Here is a 20,193-nt window from a genome sequence, read left to right on the forward strand (position 1 = left end):
GCAAAGAAGAAATTGCAAAGAAGAAATTGCAAAGAAGAAATTGCAGTGAAGAAATTGCAATGAAGAAATTGCAATGGAGAAATTGCAGTGAAGAAATTGCAGTGAAGAAATTGCAAAGAAGAAATTGCAATGAAGAAATTGCAAAGAAGAAATTGCAATGAAGAAATTGCAATGTGCAGCCTCATGACATGGAGCGGGCTCATTCTCCCACTGCCACTCCGGATTATTTTACTTTACTTTACTTTATTTTACTTTATTTTACTTTACTTTACTTTACTTTATTTTACTTTATTTTACTTTACTTTACTTTACTTTACTTTACTTTACTTTACTTTATTTTAAGTAAAATATTTTTAAGTTTACTGAAGCAAACATCGTAACTACATCTCTTAATTATTCCCTAATAAATAGAATTCCTCCAGCAATTCTGCAGTCTGTGCACCTCAACTGCTTTGCTCTCTCCCGGGCAGTTGGAGTAAGTTACTCCTTGGCTACCTCTACTTTACTTTATTTTACTTTATTTTAAGTAAAATATTTTTAAGTTTACTGAAGCAAACATCGTAACTACATCTCTTAATTATTCCCTAAACCCCTCTAGGAATTCTGCACTCTGCACCTCACCTGCTTTGCTCTCTCTCAGGCAGTTGGAGTAAGCTACTCCTCGCTACCTCTACTTTACTTTACTTAAAAAAAGTCAAATATTTTTAAATTTACTGAAGCAAACATCATAACTACATCTCAATTATTCCCTAATAAATAGAATTTCTCTAGGAATTCTGCACTCTGCACCTCACCTGCTTTGCTCTCTCCGGGGCAGTTGGAGTAAGTTACTCCTTGGCTACCTTTACCTTCAATTTTTCTCCACATTTGGAGCATTTTTTGTAAAAATCCCAAAATATTTGGGGAGCTTTGGGTGGTGCCATGGGAGGCGTCCCTGGATGAGATTTTGGGTCCCTCCCAGCCCAGCCCCATCCACGATTCCGTGACCGTTCTGTCACCTCGGGTCAGGGCTTTCAGTTTTATAAACAAATTTAATCACCCTCGGCTTTGATTAACATCCTTCCAATTAATCAGCAGCCTTCGTTTTAATTAGCAGCCTCCGTTTTTTAATCCTTTATGCCTCAATGGGAGGCACGGGAAGGGTTGATCCTCCTCTTTTTCCAGTGGATAAATCCAAGATATTCAATATTTTCTGGAAATATTTTCATTTTTTATCTTGTTTTAGCCCAGCTCACAGAATATTTCTGTGACTGAAGTGAAATCAGGGCTTGGGGAGCTGCTGGTTGTTATTGGCTTTTCAATGTTCAACTCTTTGAGTATCATTGAAATAAAAGGTAGAAAAAGAGCAAAAACTCAAAAAACTTGGGTGCAGAAGCCAGGAAAATGTGATTAAAGCTCAATTTTCCATTGGAAATGCAACTCCTGAGGTTTCCTCTGTGATCTCTGTTCCCATCAGATGTGGGAGCCCAACTGTGCCCAATGCTCCAAAAATCAGTGTAAAATAAAAATAAAAATAAAATAAAATAAATTAAAACAAAATAAAAATAAAATAAAATAAAGTAAAATAAAATAAAATAAAGTAAAATAAAATAAAATAAAGTAAAAATAAAATAAAACACAATAAAGTAAAAATAACATGAAATTAAATTAAAGTGAAATAAAATGAAATAAAAATGAAATTAAAATGAAATAAATTAAAATAAAATAAAATAAAATTTAAAAAATTAAATAATAAGTGTAAAAGGGCAGAAATATTTCTTTTACCAGCAACTCGGGGTGCCAGTGACACAGACCAGGTTTCCATCAGCAGGACTGAGTCTGAGGCAGGATCAGCTCAGGGCAATATGGAAAAAACCCAAAATTTAGGGCATCTCTCCTTTTTTTTTAAATCAGAAAAATCCAACTAAAACCTTGTATTAATTTTCAGAAAATCCACTTAAAATCTTGTACTAATCAAGGCAATTTTCAGAAAATCCACCTAAAATCCTGCATTAATTAAGGCAATTTTCAGAAGAATCCACCTCAAATCTTGTATTAATTTTCAGAAGAATCCACCTCAAATCTTGTATTAATTTTAAGAAAATCCACTTAAAATCTTGCATTAATTAAGGCAATTTTCAGAAGAATCCACCTCAAATCTTGCCCTAACCCCAACAATTTTCACTAAATCCCATCTTTAACTCCTCTAACCCCGCACTGTCGCACTTCTGACCCGAAATCCCATTTTTCCCTGGGAAAATGGAGGAAATAAATTGAATTTTCCCGGCTCTCCCTGTCTGTCCCAGCCCCGCACTCCAGGATGGGCACTCACGCCATCATGATGACGCTGAAGTCCAGCCAGTTCCAGGGGTCCCGCAGGAAGGTGAAGCCGTCGATGCAGAAACCTCTGGCGATGATTTTCACGAGTGATTCGAAGGTGTAAATCCCAGTAAATGTGTACCTGTCACCAGGAAATGGAAAAAAAAATGGGATTTTTAAGGGTTCGGTAGACGTCGTGAGAAAATGGAAAAAAAATTGGATTATAAGGGGAAAAAATTGAATTATAATGGGAAAAAATTGAATTATAACGGGAAAAAAAAAGAATTATAAAGGGAAAAAAATTGAATTATAATGGGAAAAAACCTGAATTATAACAGGAAAAAAACTGAATTATAAGGGGAAAAAATTTGAATTATAAGGGGAAAAAAATTGAATTATAAAGGGAAAACAATTGAATTATAAAGGGAAAACAATTGAATTAAAATGGGAAAACAATTGAATTATAACAGGAAAAAATTTGAATTATAAAGGAAAAAATTGAATTATAAAGGGAAAGAATTGAATTATAAAGGGAAAAAAATTGAATTATAACAGGAAAAAAACTGAATTATAACGGGAAAAAAATTTAATTATAAGGGGAAAAAATTTGAATTATAAGGGGAAAAAATTTGAATTTTAACGGGAAAAAAATTGAATTATAACGGGGAAAAAATTGAATTATAAAGGGAAAAAAATTGAATTATAAGGGGAAAAAATTGAATTATAAAGGGTTCAATGTGAATAAAACACTCCAAAATGTCAAAAAATGACAATAAAATAAAAAAGCCCAGGGTGGTGGAGGGAATAAATTGAGAATTTTGGGAGGGCGGTACAAAGGAGGTTTGGTTCCATGCAGGATTTGTACTCACTCCACGTTCTTGGACCATTCCGGGGGGTTACTGAAAGTCATGAAGACGCAGTTGGTCAGAATAGTGCACATGATGATCATGCTGAACACTGTGGGCACCGTCAAGGAGCACAGGGACACTGGGGACACTGGTGACACTGGTGACATTGGGGACATTGGGGACATTGGGGACATTGGTGACACTGGTGACATTGGGGACATTGGTGACATTGGTGACATTTGGTGACATTGGTGACATTGGTGACTTTGGTGACATTGGTGACATTTGGTGACATTGGTGACATTGGTGACATTTGGTGACATTTGGTGACATTGGTGACATTTGGCACCCCCTGAAGTCCCCAAAATGTCCCCAAGGGAGGGAAAATTCAGAATTTCCTGGCTGCTCTCTGGGGCTGTTAATAAATGCTGAGGTGATTCCAGCAGTGATGGGAAATAAGAATAAAAATATTTATATTTTTAATTTATTCTTTTTAATGCACTATATTTTTATAATTTTGCAATTTTAATAATTTTATTTTATATTTTTATAATTTCTATATGTTTATAACTTCTATATGTTTATAATTGTTAATTTTATAATTAATAATATAATTAATACTATAATAATTATTATAATAAATATAACAATATGGTAATATAAGAATACAATAATGTAATAATAATATAATTAATTTTATAATTTATATTTTTTATAATATAGTACATTTATAGATGTATATAAGGCGCTATTTAAGTACCTTATTTACTTTTATATGTAAGTATATAAGGTATTATTTTCAGCTATTCTCTGGAAATAAATAAATCAACAGGGTGAGGCAGCTCAGTCAATAAAATAAATTATTTTTTTCTCCTAACAGCTCCATCAGGTGCTGCTTCCAAAGCTCCCCCAGCCCTGAAAAAGGAGATTTTGGAATTATCCAAAATTATTTCTTATTTTTAGCTTTGCCATTAGGAGGAAATTTTAGAGATGCCAAAAGAGCAAGAAATTAGTGCCTGACTACAGACAATAATTCTATTTATTCTATTTATTTCTATACAGTAATTCTATTTTATTTATTTCTATAGAATATTTTAGTGTTTATTTTATTACGTTTTAATTGAATTTAACCATTTCAGCAGCTCTTACAGCCCAGCTCTTCTTCATATCAAACACAACTTTAAATTATTCTGTTTTAAAATCCATGAGGGGAAATCCATGAGGGAAGAACGGGGAAAATAAAGGAGAATTTCCCTTTATTTAACGTGGCTAAAGAACTGGTTTTTAAACCACTAAAAACTGAATTTTGTGTATTTTTCCACATCTCCAGGTGCAGGATTTGCATTCAAACTTGTGAACCGAGCAAAAGGCAACAGGTAAGAGATTTTTCAATAAAAAATTAAGAGAATACAGAAAGGTAAAGGGATAAAAGCAGCAAAAAAGGATATGAATGTATCAAAATTTTAATAGCTATTCTTCTAAACAGATTAAAAGGACTTAAAATGTACAAGGCAGGTGTGGCACTAAATCGGAAGAGAGTTTTCCCTCTGTTTAGTACTACAAAGGTCTGCAGAGAAAAAAAGAGAGAAAAAGAGAATTAATGCAGGAAAATCATAGCAGGAATTGTACAAAACAGACAAACAACTTCCAGGGTGAAAATAGCATTTTTCTAGGTTTTGTTGGGTTTTTTTAAAAAATATAATCTCATTTATTTAAAATTAAATCATTATAAATTTATATCATTTATTAAAATTATACCACCACCTAAAATATCAATCCCAGTCCACGGCACAGCCCAAAGAACCTTCCCAAATAACCAAAACCTGTGGGAAAATGGGTTTATAGATGGATTTATTCCCAAAAATGGATTTATTCCCAAAAATGGGTTTATTCCCAAAAATGGGTTTATTCCCAAAAATGGGTTTATTTCCCAAAAATGGGTTTATTTCCAAAAAATGGATTTATTTATTCCCAAAAATGGATTTATTCCCAAAGCCTGACACGAAGCTCACATTGTCCTGTGCATTTCCATGCAAACCCTGAGATAAAATATTCTGATTTAAAGGCCATGGGGTAGGACAGACCTTGCTGAGAGCGAAATGGAACTGGAAACAATATTTTAAATGATGCCCTTGCAAATAAAACTGGATATTTTGGAGAAATAAAACTATAAAAAATGGATTGTAGCAGGACCCATGTGAGGGGTAATTTTAGATTATTAACTTTAGGGCATTACAGCACGGTGTGGCAAAAACCAGATTATAACAGGCCAAAAAACCAGATTATAACAGGCCAAAAAACCAGATTATAACAGGCCAAAAAACCAGATTATAACAGGCCAAAAACCAGATTATAACAGGCCAAAAACCAGATTATAACAGGCCAAAAAACCAGATTATAACAGGCCAAAAAACCAGATTATAACAGGCCAAAAACCAGATTATAACAGGCCAAAAAACCAGATTATAACAGGCCAAAAAAACAATTGTAATGTGTCGTAATTAGGAAATCATTTGGCTTTAATAATTTGGCTAATTTGTCACAGCTTCTGAACAAATGTGCCACGTCCTCACCGTTTTCTTCATTTGGAAGCACTGCAGATAGTACAAAAAGAATAAATAAACTAATTTTTAAAAAGTCCCTTTATTCACAGCCCCACAGGTAATGGGTAATCCCCCATGGTCAGAATGACGAGAACATCCCACAGATGGGAAGAGGACAGACTAAAGGCAGTAAAAGTTCTCGTTTTGAATTAACATCTCCTTTTGAATTAATATCTCCTGATCCACAGGCTTGGAGCACTCGTGCTCTACAGAGCAGAGCGTGAATTTTGATTTTTGTACCACCTCACCCCCCTCACGAGGCTGAAAATGGAATAAAAATCCTCAAACGCCTCCCAGGAGCCCCTGGGTGGGTTAAAAAAAGGAAAATACAGCACACAACAAATCCTGGGGATGCACAGGGAGGGTGACAGAACAGGACAGAAAGTGGTGGCAGTGTCCCTGGGCCAGCAGTCAGGTCACCCAGTGTCCCCAGTCCAGCAGACACAGGTCACCCAGTGTCCCTGGGCCAGCAGTCAGGTCACCCAGTGTCCCCAGTCCAGCAGACACAGGTCACCCAGTGTCCCCAGTCCAGCAGACCTGGGGTCACCCAGTGTCCCCAGTCCAGCAGACCTGGGGTCACCCAGTGTCCCCAGTCCAGCAGACACAGGTCACCCAGTGTCCCCAGTCCAGCAGACCTGGGGTCACCCAGTGTCCCCAGCACAGCAAAGGTCACCCAGTGTCCCCAGTCCAGCAGATCTGGGGTCACCCAGTGTCCCCAGCACAGCAGACTGGGGACACTGGATGAGAAAAAAAGTGTGAGACCTCGTGACTGGTTGTCCATTCTGTGCCCATTTTGTGCCCATTTTGTGCCCATTTTGTGACCATTCTGTGCCCATTCTCTGCCCATTCTGTGCCCATTCTGTGCCCATTCTGTGCCCATTCTGTGACCATTCTCTGCCCATTCTGTGCCCATTTTGTGCCCATTTTGTGCCCATTTTGTGCCCATTTTGTGCCCATTCTGTGCCCACCTTGGGTGCAGCCCTGCCCGGTCTCTTGTCCTACCCAAGGTGCACCTTTAAGCCCTCTCAATAAATTTCTATTTTATTCCCCAGCCCTGCCCAGTCCCTCTCCAGCCCAGCCCTCCCAAGGAGGGCCCCAAGCCCACCCACAGCACCCACGGCCCAACCCCGAGGGGAAAAAGCAATTTGTGAGCACTGAGAAGCCCAAGCCCTTTCCTGGCACCATTAATCCCATTTTTCTCCTCTCCAGGACGGCCCCGGAGCACGGCTGGGCTCCCTCCTGTCTCCCAGCCCAGGGGAATCCAGCGGGGCTCTGTGCCAGCACAGCCTTCCCCAGGAGATTCACCCTTAGCAAATTTGTCATCTCCATCCTCTCAATGAAGCCACGTCTTTGAGCTCGTTTGGCTAAATTGGACCATTGAGCAGTGAATTATTTGCGAAGGAAATCAAAATCAGGTTGTGGTTGAGAGAGAGGAAGGTTCGTTAGCAGAACCACTAATGCATCCCCACCGAAAGCACTTTAAAGACAGCCCTGGGCAGCTCTTAATTGCAGCATCAAGAATTAATGACCAGATCACCTTTGGCATGGACAAAGCTTCTAAAAGGCCCCGAGTTTTGCAAAATTGCCATTACAGGGTGCTCAGGGGACACCCAATTCTAGTAATCAGCTCTCCCCCCTTCCCTGGCACCACAAACATTCCAGGACTCGTGTTCCTTTCTTTTTTAAATCTCTTTTTGCTCTGCAGCAGGGCACTCATCCCACCAGGATTCTCAGGGCTCAACACAGATCTCCCAACACCTTTGGAGGAATGAAAAAACCCCCAGCACGACTGTGCTGAACACAACCCAAAAATCTGCATTCAGCCAAAAATCAGCAGTTCAGCCAAAAATCAGCAGTTCAGCCAAAAATCAGCAGTTCAGCCAAAAATCAGCAGTTCAGCCAAAAATCAACCAGCCAGGGGTAAAACAAGCCAGGGGTAAAACAAGCCAGGGGTGAAGCCATCCTTCCCCTGGAGACACAGGAACATGTGTGTGTGTGGTTTTGTGGAGGTGGGAACAACCCAAAAATCAGCAATTCAGCCAAAAATCAGCAAATCAGCCAAAAATCAGCAAGCCAGGGGTAAAGCCATCCTTCCCCTAGGGACACAGGAACATGTGTGTGTGTGTGTGTGTGTGTGTGTGTGTGTGGCTTCATGGAGGTGGAACAACCAAAAAATCCGCAATTCAGCCAAAATCAGCAATTCGGGAGTGAATTAAGCCAGGGGTAAAGCCATCCTTCCCCTGGGGACAAAGGGACATGTGGGGTGGGTGGATGGGCACAGCCCCAGCCGAGGGTGGGAGCCCTTTGTGCTGGAACTTTCCCCACTTCCAGCAGCTCTTTCACAAGGAGTGACTCAGGAATTTGGCGCTGCCTGTGTAATGTCACAGGATTCCAAAATCCCTGAGGCTGGAAAGGGACTCCAGGACCATCGAGTGCAACTTGTGAGCAATGACCCAGCCCAGAGTGTCACCTCCTGTCACTCCTGGCGCTCCAAACCTCCCTGGGCACCCCTTCCAAAGCCTGAGCTCCCTTTCCATGGATAAATCCAAGCTCTCATCCCACTGCCCACCAAACACGAACTCCACGCTCTCCTTGCTCTCTCAGTTCCTCACCTGTTCTGTGACCACACCTAAGGCAGCTCCTTGTTTTCTCTCCGTGCTCTGCCCGGATTTCTCCTTTTAGACCACAAAACTTGAATTATTCCTGCCTGCAAAGCCCATCACGGGCCTTTCAGCACAACCCTCACACCAATAAATTGTTGCAATTCCAGTCTGCCCATCGATCGCCAGAGTTCCGAGATCCACCACTCCCCTGTGCATCCATAAAATCCCCAGGAAATCTCCACTGGCTCTTGCCAACAGAGAGAAAAGCCCAAAAGCCAAGGAGCATTTGGCAATTTAAACCTCCTCTGAGTCTCGTGGCAAACACCACGTTCAGAGGGAACAGGAGCTGTTTGAGAGCAGGGGTGCCACAAATGGATCAGAAGGAGAGAGAGGGGTGCAAGACAGAAATGTCTCTATTTTCCATTTTCAAAATAGAAATCCTGATAAAGCTGTAGGAATGAAAAAGAAAAATGGTCCTGATGTATTGATTAATAAACACTGGAGGAATTCAGGCCCTGAGGCTGCTGGGGCTGCTCACACAGGGGGGGTTTTCCTGAATTTTGTTTGCACATGAGGAAGTTCATGTACCTGCATTTTGGGTATATTAATGGAAATATTTGGGGTTTCCAGGATGAAAATGGGCAACTATTGCTCCTACCTTGTGCTTCAGGCCATTACAAGCTGTAAAACATGAAAAAATTCTGTCTGGTCCTTACACAGAGACAAAAAGGAGCTGAAGCAGCTCCCAAAGCTGCGACCTGTGAGCAAAGGGACTCCAGATTCTCCTCAGAGCCACGACTGACCCCTCACTTCAGGAGACACCGAGGGGCTGGAATGTGCCAGGGGGGCTGGGAACGAGCTGAACTTGACCCTGGAGGTCTTTCCCAACTTCAAGGACCCTGGAATTCTGTGACTCCCATTTTTCAAGACGAAAAAAGCAGAGAAAAGAGCAGCACCTTGGACAAAACCAGTTTTGGGCTACAGACCCAGGACTTGTGAGTGTGCCACGGTTCTGTTTCCAGGTCACTCTGTTTCTCCTTTAAATATCAGTTTACAGGTGCTGGGAGGTTCAGGTGCTCTGTTAAAAATGCAGTTTCAGTTTCCTTAGACAAACCAAGATCACCGTGTCCTCCTGCAGGGAAAAGCTGATTTGTCCCCGTGCCACGCTGCAAAAGCAGAGCTGTGATGCAAAGCTTGCTGGAGAGGAGGGGGAAGAAAAGAAAAAATCTTGGAAAACTTCCCGTGATTCAAGCAGATTCGCAATTCCTGATGATTCAGAGAAGGGCCTTTTTTAATGGGCTTAAGAAAAAAATAAGAATTCTTTGTGGAAAGTCACCGAGTGTTGGGAGCAGCAAGGAGCACCTAAGGCAGGGCCAGGCTGAGATGGACACAAGGGAAGGGAGAAGGGGATGGAGGGTCTGGGGAGAGCCAGGATCTGCTCCAGCACCCACCAGGGCAGCAGGGCTGGGGGGAGGATTTGCCTCCCACCTTCCAGAACCTTCCCTGCATCTCAGCCCGCCGAGGATTCCACCAGGAACGCTCCCAGAGATGTGACAGATGCCTTCAGAGGAGGGAACGCAGCTCGTTCCTGCCTCTGAAAGTGAAAGGTTTATTAATAGCCTCGTGTTGGGAGGCAAAGGAGGAGCCGGATGAGGCGGGAGGGGAGATGGGGGTTCCCTGTGGTTCCCTGTGGCTCCCAAAATCCTGTTTGGGGTGCTGAGACCCACAGAGCTGTGCCCGCTGCCCCTCCAGCCAGGGGAAACATCCAGCAGCCCAATCCTCCCAGCCACAGCAGCCTGCAGCTGCACGGACACAAAAGGGGCTCAAGACGGGTCACAGGCATCTCCTGGCACCCCTGGGGTGGGTGCAAGGGGTCCAGAGACCTTGGGAGTTCTCTGGTGAGCCCTGGCACAGGTTGCAGAGGAGCTGTGGGTGCCCCTGGACCCCTGGCAGTGCCCAGGGCCAGGCTGGACAGGGCTGGGAGCAGCCTGGGACAGTGGGAGGTGTCCCTGCCATGGCAGGGGTGGCCCTGGATGGGCTTTAAAATCCCTCCCAACCCACCCTGTAATTCCAAGCCCTGCTCTCCTTAGATTGGTTTAATAAAGAGAAAATATTTGTTGAACAAACAGAAAGTATTCCTGAGGATAACGAAGCTGCCCTCTTCTCACAGCACCTCCTGAAGGGCCCCACCACACAGAGCCCCAAATTGCACAGCCCTGCTCTTAGTCAGAACCTGCACAAACAACCACTGAACTCAGTGTGAATTCAGAATTCAGTGAATTCCCAGCAAAGCAGGCTCAGCTGCACCCATCCCTCCCCAGACTCCATGTGAACGATGCCCTGCCAGCCCCGGGGTCACCCCTGAGCAGGGCACAAATCCCCGGCCCAACAAAAATTCATCGGGCACTGGTCCCCCACAGCCCGGATTTCACAGGCACATCCCAGCTCCTGTCACCCACACAGCTCCATCTGCAGCTCCCCCAGAGCCACAGCTGAGCCTCAGGGAGGTGGTGGCTGCCTCAGCTGGCTCAGTCACACTTGTGTCAAAGGAAGGAATGAAATTAAACACTAAAGAACCCCTAAAAATAAAAAAAAATCAGTGACCACGCTCCTCGCTCCATCCCCAGCAGAGTTTGCCAACCACAAACCATTTCCTCAAACACTTCACAATGCCTCCTGCCACATCACCTTAGCTCCAGACAAATAGAAATTAAAAAGAAATTAAAAAGAAATTAGAAAGCGAGTTAATTAGTCTCCATTTTTGCCATTCTGTGTCCCAGAGCTTCACCACCATCAGCTTCAGGCTGAATTCCATGTAAGTGACCACACACACACTGCAACCCTCAGTGTCACCCCTCAATTAAACTTTTCTCATTGCCTTGATGGTTAAAATTGGCTCATTAGCACAAATTGAAGTATTTTTAGTTTCCAGAGCTCATTCTTCTTACTCCATCCTTAAAGACCGATTGTATCACGTCTATTAAAGCTCAGAGAAAAAATATGTAAGGAACAACAGAGAAAAATAGATAAGAACACAGAAAAATAGGTAAGAAACACGGAAAAATAGCTAAGAAACAACACAGAAAAATAGGTAAGAAACAACACAGAAAAATAGATAAGAACACAGAAAAATAGATAAGAAACACAGAAAAATAGGTAATTAACAACCAGCCCAGCCCCTTTTCTTTGCCTTCTGTTCAAACCATACCCAAACCTGCAATTTCCCAAGGCACAGAGGCGCTTTAGGCCACTCCTTCCTTGCGGACTCACTTTCTGGGTCATGTAATAAGGGTCAAAGTCCTCCAGTGGCACAGCAACCAGCCCTTTGGGGATGTCCCCGTAGATGAAAGGCAAATTCTTGCCCGCCTCAAGGTCACTGTTTGGTTTTGGTTTGCTGTCCTCGTCGTCATCGCGGTGGCTGCTGTCCTGCTTGGAGCGCTGCTTCTTCTTCAGCTCGGCGATGTGCTTCTCGATGTTGGCCAGGGACTCCGGAGTGAAGGGTTTGAAACTCTCGGGGCCCGGGGGTGCGAGCAGCCGCGCTGCCATCTTTTCATCCTGCAGCAGCTCCTGCAGCGGTGGCGCGCCCCGGGCAGGTCAGCGCTGCGGGAAACAGGGCACAGGTGAGGGCTGGTGTGGGGAGAGAGGGGCAGGGCACGGGGAGAGCCTGGGCCACAAATCCCATGGGGAAATGCCAACAGGGAGAGCCTGGGCCACAAATCCCATGGGGAAATCCCAACGGGGAGAGCCTGGGCCACAAATTCCCATGGGGAAATCCCAACGGGGAGAGCCTGGGCCCCAAATCTCAGTGGGGAAATCCCAACGGGGAGAGCCTGGGCCACAAATCCCCACAGGGAGCCCTGGGCCCCAAATCCCCACGGGGAAATCCCAACGGGGAGAGCCTGGGCCCCAAATCCCATGGGGAAATGCCCGAGGTGCCCCAAATCCCCATGGGGAAATCCCAACGGGAGAGCCTAGGCCACAAATCCCATGGGGAAATGCCCAAGGTGCCACAAATCCCCACGGGGAAATCCCAACGGGGATATCCCCACCAGGAGTCCCTGTTCCCCAAATCCCTACGGGGAGCCCTGGGCCCCAAATCCCCATGGGGAAATCCCAACGGGGAGAGCCTGGGCCACAAATCCCCACAGGGAAATCCCAACAGGGAGAGCCTGGGCCACAAATCCCATGGGGAAATGCCAACGGGGAGAGCCTGGGCCACAAATCCCATGGGGAAATGCCAACGGGGAGAGCCTGGGCCACAAATCCCATGGGGAAATGCCAACGGGGAGAGCCTGGGCCACAAATCCCCACGGGGAGCCCTTCTCAAATCTCCATGGGGATATCCCCATGGGGAGCCCTGATACCCCCAATCTCCATGGGGAAATTCCCATGGGGAGCCCCTGTTCCCCAAATCTCAGTGGGGAAATCCCCAAATCCCCCCAAATCCCCATAGGGAGGCCCAGTCCCCAAATCCTCATGGGGATATCCCAACAGGGAGTCCCTATTCCCCAAATCCCCACAGGGAAATCCCCACCAGGAGTCCCTGTTTCCCAGATCCTCACAGGGAGCCCTTCTCCTCAAATCCCCATGGGGAAATCCCCACAGGGATCCCCTCTCCCCAAATCCCCACAAGGAGCCCCTCTCCTCAAATCCCCACAGGGATCCCCTCTCCCCAAATCCCCATGGGGACGTGCTGGTTTCATTCCCAAAATGAGCTCCACATCAAGGCTGGCCCCAGCTGAACCCCCCTGCCACTGCCCAAGGCTTCACTCCAACGAGTCCCACAGCACAAGCAAGGAAAACCTTGTAGGATCTCCCCAACCTTGGACCCTCCTCACCACAAACTATTCCAGAAAAAACCATCCTGAAAAGCAACTTCATCCTCAAAGCCACTGCTTTCCTGCAAAAGCGCTTTTACCATCCCTGCTCCCAGCCAAACCCACTTTTACACAAAATTCCAAGCACCAGGCAGGGTTTGGTACCTGCACATTCCTCACTCTGCCAGTGAGGTTTATAGCAAAGTCCTCCCTGGTTACACACAGGAGTAACTCAGGGCTGGGTTTATGGCAGCACCAACGTGAGCTGAGTGTGCTGAGCATCCCCCAGAAATGTTCCCCTAAATGACTTCACCCCTGGAACAAATGTCCCAGGAGAATTCTGATGCTCTTTTGGTAGGGCCGAGCCCTCACCAGGCTCACCTGCCTCACCTGCTCTGGAGCACATCACAGCTCTGTGATGGGAAGTCAAATCTCTCATTTTACAGACAGATATATATATATATAAATATAAATATATATATTCATTCTATATAAAGAAATTCCTCTCTGTCAGTGTGGCCTGGGCTGGGCTGCCCTGCCTGGCAAAGCTTCTGGAAGCTAAAAACCTCTTAAATGTTCTTTTCCAAGCAGGAATGGTCCCGCTGGGATTGACATGGAGATACCCTAGGGTTTATTTCTGGGTGCCCAGAGCAGCTGTGGCTGCCCCTGGACCCCTGGCAGTGCCCAAGGCCAGGCTGGACAGGGCTGGGAGCAGCCTGGGGACAGTGGGAGGTGTCCCTGCCATGGCAGGGGTGGCCCTGGACAATCTTTAAGCTCCCTCCCAACCCAAACCATTCCATGACTCTATCAATCATCAGAATTTCTATCAATCTGAGGCCATAAAAATGAAATAACTGAAAAACACTTGCATCAAGCACAACAGCAATTTCTGACAGCTCAGCTCCTCTGCTTGTTCTGGGTCAGACACGGGGCGCCGCTGGCACCAGGGACACCACAACCCACAGCCAGCAGGGCACAGGGCAGGGTGGGCACCCAGAGCCTGCAGCCTGCCCTGGCAGGGTCTGCCCGTCCCTCCCTGGCCCAGGAGGAGCCCCCGGAGCTCCTCCAGCCACGGCCACCAGCACAGGGCTGCAGGGAGCTCCTCTCCCCCGGGCACGGCGCCCACGGGGGCTCTGCAGCAGGAATTGGTTGCATTTCTGAGCTGCAGTTCCCACTGCAAGGAGGAGAGGCATGACAGAAACCCTGCACTGATGCAACAGCACTGCAGTGCTGCAGGCTGCGAGAGAACCCAGCCCGGGGAGGGAGCCGAGCACCAAATCCAAGAGGAGAGGCACAAAACCCACCAGGAAACACAGGAGGAATCCCAAAGTGCCTGGGGGTGAGGTCCCTCCAGCAGGGAAAAGGAGAACCAGCAAGGTCAGGCCTTTTAAGCAGCATCCAAATAAATATTAAAGATCTGGAGAAGAGAATGACTTTCAGATTCCTTGGAAAGGATGAGTGGTTAAAATTCAGCTATGTCAGCACGAGGCCGGGCACCCCCAGCCTGCCCAGGCCGTGAGGATTCGTGCTGTGCTCGCGTGGGAAGAGCTCAGGGAAGCCCCAAAAACAGAGGAGCAACAGCAAAACTCTCTGGAGAGCAGTGGGCATCAGGAATAAACCCCCAATAAATAACTGAGCCCTTGGTCCTGATGTATTGATTAATAAACACTGGAGGAATTCAGGCCCTGAGGCTGCTGGGGCTGCTCACACAGGGGGCTTCTCCTGAATTTTGTTTGCACATGAGGAAGTTCATGTACCTGCCTTTTGGGTATATTAATGGAAATATTTGGGGGTTCCAGGATGAAAATGGGCAACTATTGCTCCTACCTTGTGCTTCAGGCCATTACAAGCTGTAAAACGTGAAAAAATTCTGTCTGGTCCTTACACAGAGACAAAAAGGAGCTGAAGCAGCTCCCAAAGCTGCGACCTGTGAGCAAAGGGACTCCAGATTCTCCTCAGACCACGACTGACCCCTCACTTCAGGAGACACCGAGGGGCTGGAATGTGCCAGGGGGGCTGGGAACGAGCTGAACTTGACCCTGGAGGTCTTTCCCAACTTCAAGGACCCTGGAATTCTGTGACTCCCATTTTTCAAGATGAAAAAAGCAGAGAAAAGAGCCTTTGGCAGGAATACCTGGGGATCCCAGCCCTCAGCACAGAATTTCCAAAGGTGGAATTTGAGTTTCTGAGGGATCTCAGGTCATCCCCTGGCAACTGCTGTGACCTTTTACACCCTCCCATCCCCACAGAAACCTGCAGCTGCACCACACACGCAGGGTTTAAATGCTTTTTTCCAGCTCAGGTTTTATTTGGAGCTCCAAAAAAACCTGGAGTACAGCTCTCCCTCCTTATGTAATTCCAGAGCGCAGCAGGGCCAGGATTCTCCTCCTCTAAACCTGACTGGGTATTTCTAGAGTAATAATAGTAAAGACACAAAAAAAAGATGGCAAGAAGGGGAGAGAAGAGCCAGGATCTTGATCACATTATCTCTGAGACATCACCAAATGGCCTGCTGATATTAAGGAAAATTAATTTATTCTATTCTTGCAGCATTTGCATGCATTTAATTACCAAATTTCCCACATACTGTGAAACTATAGAGCAGCATTGGGGATGTGGTCTAATTGAATGGCACAGATAAATATGTAAGGCCTGAATTTAGAAACCAAAGTAGCTCAGGGACACACAGCATAAAAAAAAGGGAGAAAAAAACCGAAGGCATGAAGGAATTTGTGCAAAATTACACAATCCACAACTGGAGGCACCAACTCAGCTGAGTGGCCACTTAAAGGAAAAAAAACACAACCAAACCCAACAAACCAACACCATTCCCCAAATCTGGTTCACATGGCAGCAGCTTCTCCACATTTTGGTATTTTGGAATCACCTACGGAGCCTTTTCTTGTGAACTGCCACCACCTGAGGCTCTCACTCCCCGGGATGTTCTTGCCTGTCCTGAGTTCATTTGTTTTCCCAATAAATTATCCCACATTAAATAATGAACAAAGTAAGGTTGGCTCCACCTCATCTTCATCAAGAAAGAATTTCCACAGCTGGTCCTGCCTGGCAAAGCTTCTGCAAGCCAAAAACCTCACAAATGTTCTTTTCCAAGCAGGGATGGTCCTGCTGGGATTGACATGGAGATTAATAATAATAATAATAATAATAATAATAATCCCTAGGGTTTATTTTGGCCCTTCCCACATCAGGTTTTTAACAAGAGAAACCTTCTCAAAATTGTGACAACAGGCTGGAGTTAAGGAGGAGGGGGTGTGGATTATCCATGGAGCCAGAACTTGGATTTGTCCTCTCAGTACTCAAACCACCCGAGTGCTCCACAACAAAAAATTAATTCCAATTAATTCCCCCCAAAATTTGGGTTTGGGGTGCACACAACACTCATTGTTCAAATACCAAAGATTTTCCACCAGGAACTGCTGCACTGAGGTGCACAGTTGTTAAGACTTAATTATTTTTTTCCCTAAATGTTCCCAGCAGTCCATTTACTGGTACATTATGAAATATTCCAATAAATTATTCAGGCTGATCGTCCAAATAAATTAAAAAACACTTTTGAGGCAATTTCCGTGCTTTAATACACTTCTTCCTTTATTAATTACCAAGAGTCAGCCACTCACTGTGTGTCTCTGAGACACAGAGAGAGACCTTTGTGTGAATTTTTATATAAAATGGACACAAACGCCTCTTGATTCCAGCATGAGGATTGAGGCAGGAAGGAAAACGTGGTGCAGATGAACAGCACCCCGAAATCCTCCTGCAGGAGAGCCTAAAAAGCTTCAAAGAACCCCAAAATATCCCCCCATGGGGAAATCCAGGGCTGGAATCCCCACCCGCAGTGAATTTTGTGTCTAGAACAAACCAATTTTATCAGTGGAAAGGGTCAGTGTTGTGCCCAGCAGCAGTGGAGGAGGGACCTTTCCTTCAGGAAAGCTCTCATGGCACGTTTGATGCTAGAAAAGTGGAAGAAAAAGGAAATATTTCCACTCCCAAGCAGCATTTATTGCTGGGTGAATATTCCCAATATTCCCCGCCCTGTGTAAAACCTTGTGGAGGTTCCCAAGGGCTTGGGAGCTCTTGGGACAGGGCAGGGAAATGCTCATGGTCTTAAAAGACCTGAACTGGGACAGACACAGCTCAAAAAATGAACAGAAATATTATTATTTAACAATATTTCAATGAAGATTGACTAAAGACTGATCCCTGCAGGGTCCTCACTCCCTCCCAGTGTGGCTCCTGTAACATCCCTCAGTAAATTACAAGGATCAGAACTAGTTAATCCCAGTTAATTAATTAATCCCCAGTTCCCTATTCTGTCCTTACTCAAGGCCAACTCGTGTTTATCTCCAAACTCACACAGAACTTGGAGGTTCCCAAACTAAACAACCTCCAGCGCTTCAACTTCTCCCTTTTAAATTCAAACTTCTGAACAAAGAACTGTTCAAAACAGCTTTTGTGCAAGAGTTCAGCCACTAACCCAAATTTAATTCCTTTTTCGTTTCATTCAGCCCATGCAGGACCCATGAAACAGGAGTCAGGGAATGCTTATTTTACACTGTAATTTCGGGGGAATTAATTTCATTTTGTGGAGCACTCAGATGGTTTGAGTACAGAGGGGACAAATATGAAAGGGGGCAGAAGAAACAACTTCTAAAAACTAAAAAAAAAAAAGTTTAATTTAATTAAACAACTGCTAAAAATTAAAAAATATTAAAAATTTCTGCCACGTGCTGGAACACAACCCAGGTTTCCCTGTGACACTTTTGTTCCCCCCTGAGCTCTGATCACACAAACTCTCCCTCCACTAATGCCAGGCATTCCTGGTTGTCTCGACATCACCATCCTGCGACTGATTCCACTCCACAGAGCAACAAAAAGCTCTTTTCCCACTGGAAACACCCCTGGAATAGGCACATTTCTCACCCAACCTCATATTTCCAGGGCATTTTCCCACCTGGTGACAGAAATCTCACACTGAGGAGGTTCAGCCTGGAGAAAATCCCCCCTTTCTCACCCTCCACAACTCCCTGCTCCCTTCCCCAGCAATGCAGGGTTTATTTCCATGACTTTAAGGCCACCTGTAACTTTATTTAATAACTTTAGTTATTCCTGTAACTTGAACACCACTACCTGGACAACTCAGCAGCGTTATGCTCAACAAAAATTCCTCCCTAAATCACCCCTCAGACTTCATTAGGAACTCCTCACACCTTCCAGAGGTACAAGAAGAATGGAATGGGAGTTTTAGAGGGTAGCAAGATTTATGGATTTTGAATTGGCTCTGTTCAAGCACAGTCCCAGCCCCACTGGCTGCTCCTTCTCCTCAAAATCTCCCATCTGCTGGAGTGCTCCATTAGGCAGGAATAAGTAAATTATAAATAAATAAAGAAATTGGGCAGGAATTAGTGACAGGGCAAGGCCCAGGGAAGGCAGAAGCTGCTCTAAATTTGGAACAGCATTTCAAGACACAATCCCAGAATCACCGAGGTTGGAAAAGCCCTCCAAGCTCACCCTGAGCTGTGACTGATCCCCACCGTGTCACCCCGCCCAGGGCACTGAGAGCCACGTCCAGTCATTCTCTGGACACCTCCAGGGCTCCACCAGCCTCTGGACAGCCCCTGCCAATGCCTGATCAATCTCTGTGTGAAAAATCCCTCCTGAAAAGGAGAGTTTTGGCCAAGCCACAAGAATATGTGAAGTGTTAAAGCCAGAGTGGAACCTGAGCTGATGTCAGGGAGGTTCTGTAATGCACTCCTGCAGCAGGCAGACACTTCTTCCCTGCTTGTATTCACCATCTCTGCACAGAAACAGGATAATGAGGGACACGAGGGACAGTCCAGGCATTCCTGAACCCCTCCAGACTCCGGCCAAGGCTCCCCCAAGCTCTCCAACAACCCCACCACCACCCCCGTGAGCCATCACTCGTGTTCCCTCTCTGTGGCTCCTGAAATTCCTACCCCTGTGCCTGTTCCCAACTCGTTTCGTTGTTTCAGTGCTCCTGCCCTAACCCAGCCCACTGCTCTGAACTCAACATTAAATTATTGATCCCAGTGGTATCTGCCGATGTCAACGGAGCCGCGCCGGGGGAAGGCGATCGATGCCGGGGAGCCACGGTGTGACAGGAGCCAGCTCCACCCAGCACCAAAACCAGCAACTCCCACCGAGCTGGAAACCCAGAATGGGGCATTTTAACCAAAACCAGCAACTCCCATCGAGCTGGAACCCAGACTGGGTCATTTTAACCAAAACCAGCAACTCCCATCCAGCTGGAACCCAGAATGGGGCGTTTTAACCAAAACCAGCAACTCCCATCCAGCTGGAACCCAGAATGGATCATTTTAACCAAAAACAGCAACTCCCATCGAGCTGGAACCCAAACCGGGGCATTTAAACCAAAACCAGCAACTCCCATCCAGCTGGAACCCAGACCGGGGCATTTAAACCAAAACCACCAACTCCCATCGAGCTGGAACCCAGAATGGGGCATTTTAACCAAAACCAGCAACTCCCATCGAGCTGGAACCCAGAATGGGGCATTTTAACCAAAAACAGCAACTCCCACCGAGCTGGAAACCCAGAATGGATCATTTTAACCAAAAACAGCAACTCCCATCCAGCTGGAAACCCAGAATGGCGCATTTTAACCAAAACCAGCAACTCCCCATTGAGAGGGAACCCCAGACTGGGTCATTTTAACCAAAAACACGCTCGGGCAGCCCCAGCACCGAGCAGACACAGCAGCAAACAGCAGGACGATGATACCGCGATTTATGTTTTGAAGCTACTTCATTTCCATTCAGTGCTGACTTTGTTTCTGCTTTATTTAACAGAATGAAGGCACGGCCATGCTCCATTTCCTGAGGCACGTGATGCTCGCCCTGCTGCCTGTTAGAAACCTCCTCCCACCCCAGAGCCCCAGGATTGTACTTGTTCCACTCAGCAGTACAGGATCTATACCGTGATCTACACCTAAACCATAAATACAACCTTATATAACTGATTAAAT

General features: G+C 45.6%; 1 protein-coding gene across 1 annotated transcript in view; it reads right to left on the minus strand.

Annotated features, from left to right (window-relative positions):
* The window catches only part of SCN8A (sodium voltage-gated channel alpha subunit 8), a 52,531-nt gene that overhangs the window by 30,023 nt on the left and 2,315 nt on the right, over nucleotides 1-20,193 (minus strand). Inside the window, exons 2-5 of the mRNA XM_063421035.1 lie at nucleotides 11,623-11,952; nucleotides 4,595-4,713; nucleotides 3,168-3,257; nucleotides 2,312-2,440 (exon numbers count right to left, since the gene is read on the minus strand). Coding sequence (XP_063277105.1) covers nucleotides 2,312-2,440; nucleotides 3,168-3,257; nucleotides 4,595-4,713; nucleotides 11,623-11,898 — 614 coding nt within the window. The 5' untranslated portion in view covers nucleotides 11,899-11,952. The remainder of the gene's footprint in view (nucleotides 1-2,311; nucleotides 2,441-3,167; nucleotides 3,258-4,594; nucleotides 4,714-11,622; nucleotides 11,953-20,193) is intronic.

This window comes from Prinia subflava, chromosome 34, assembly GCF_021018805.1.
Source record: "Prinia subflava isolate CZ2003 ecotype Zambia chromosome 34, Cam_Psub_1.2, whole genome shotgun sequence".
NCBI lineage: Eukaryota > Metazoa > Chordata > Aves > Passeriformes > Cisticolidae > Prinia > Prinia subflava.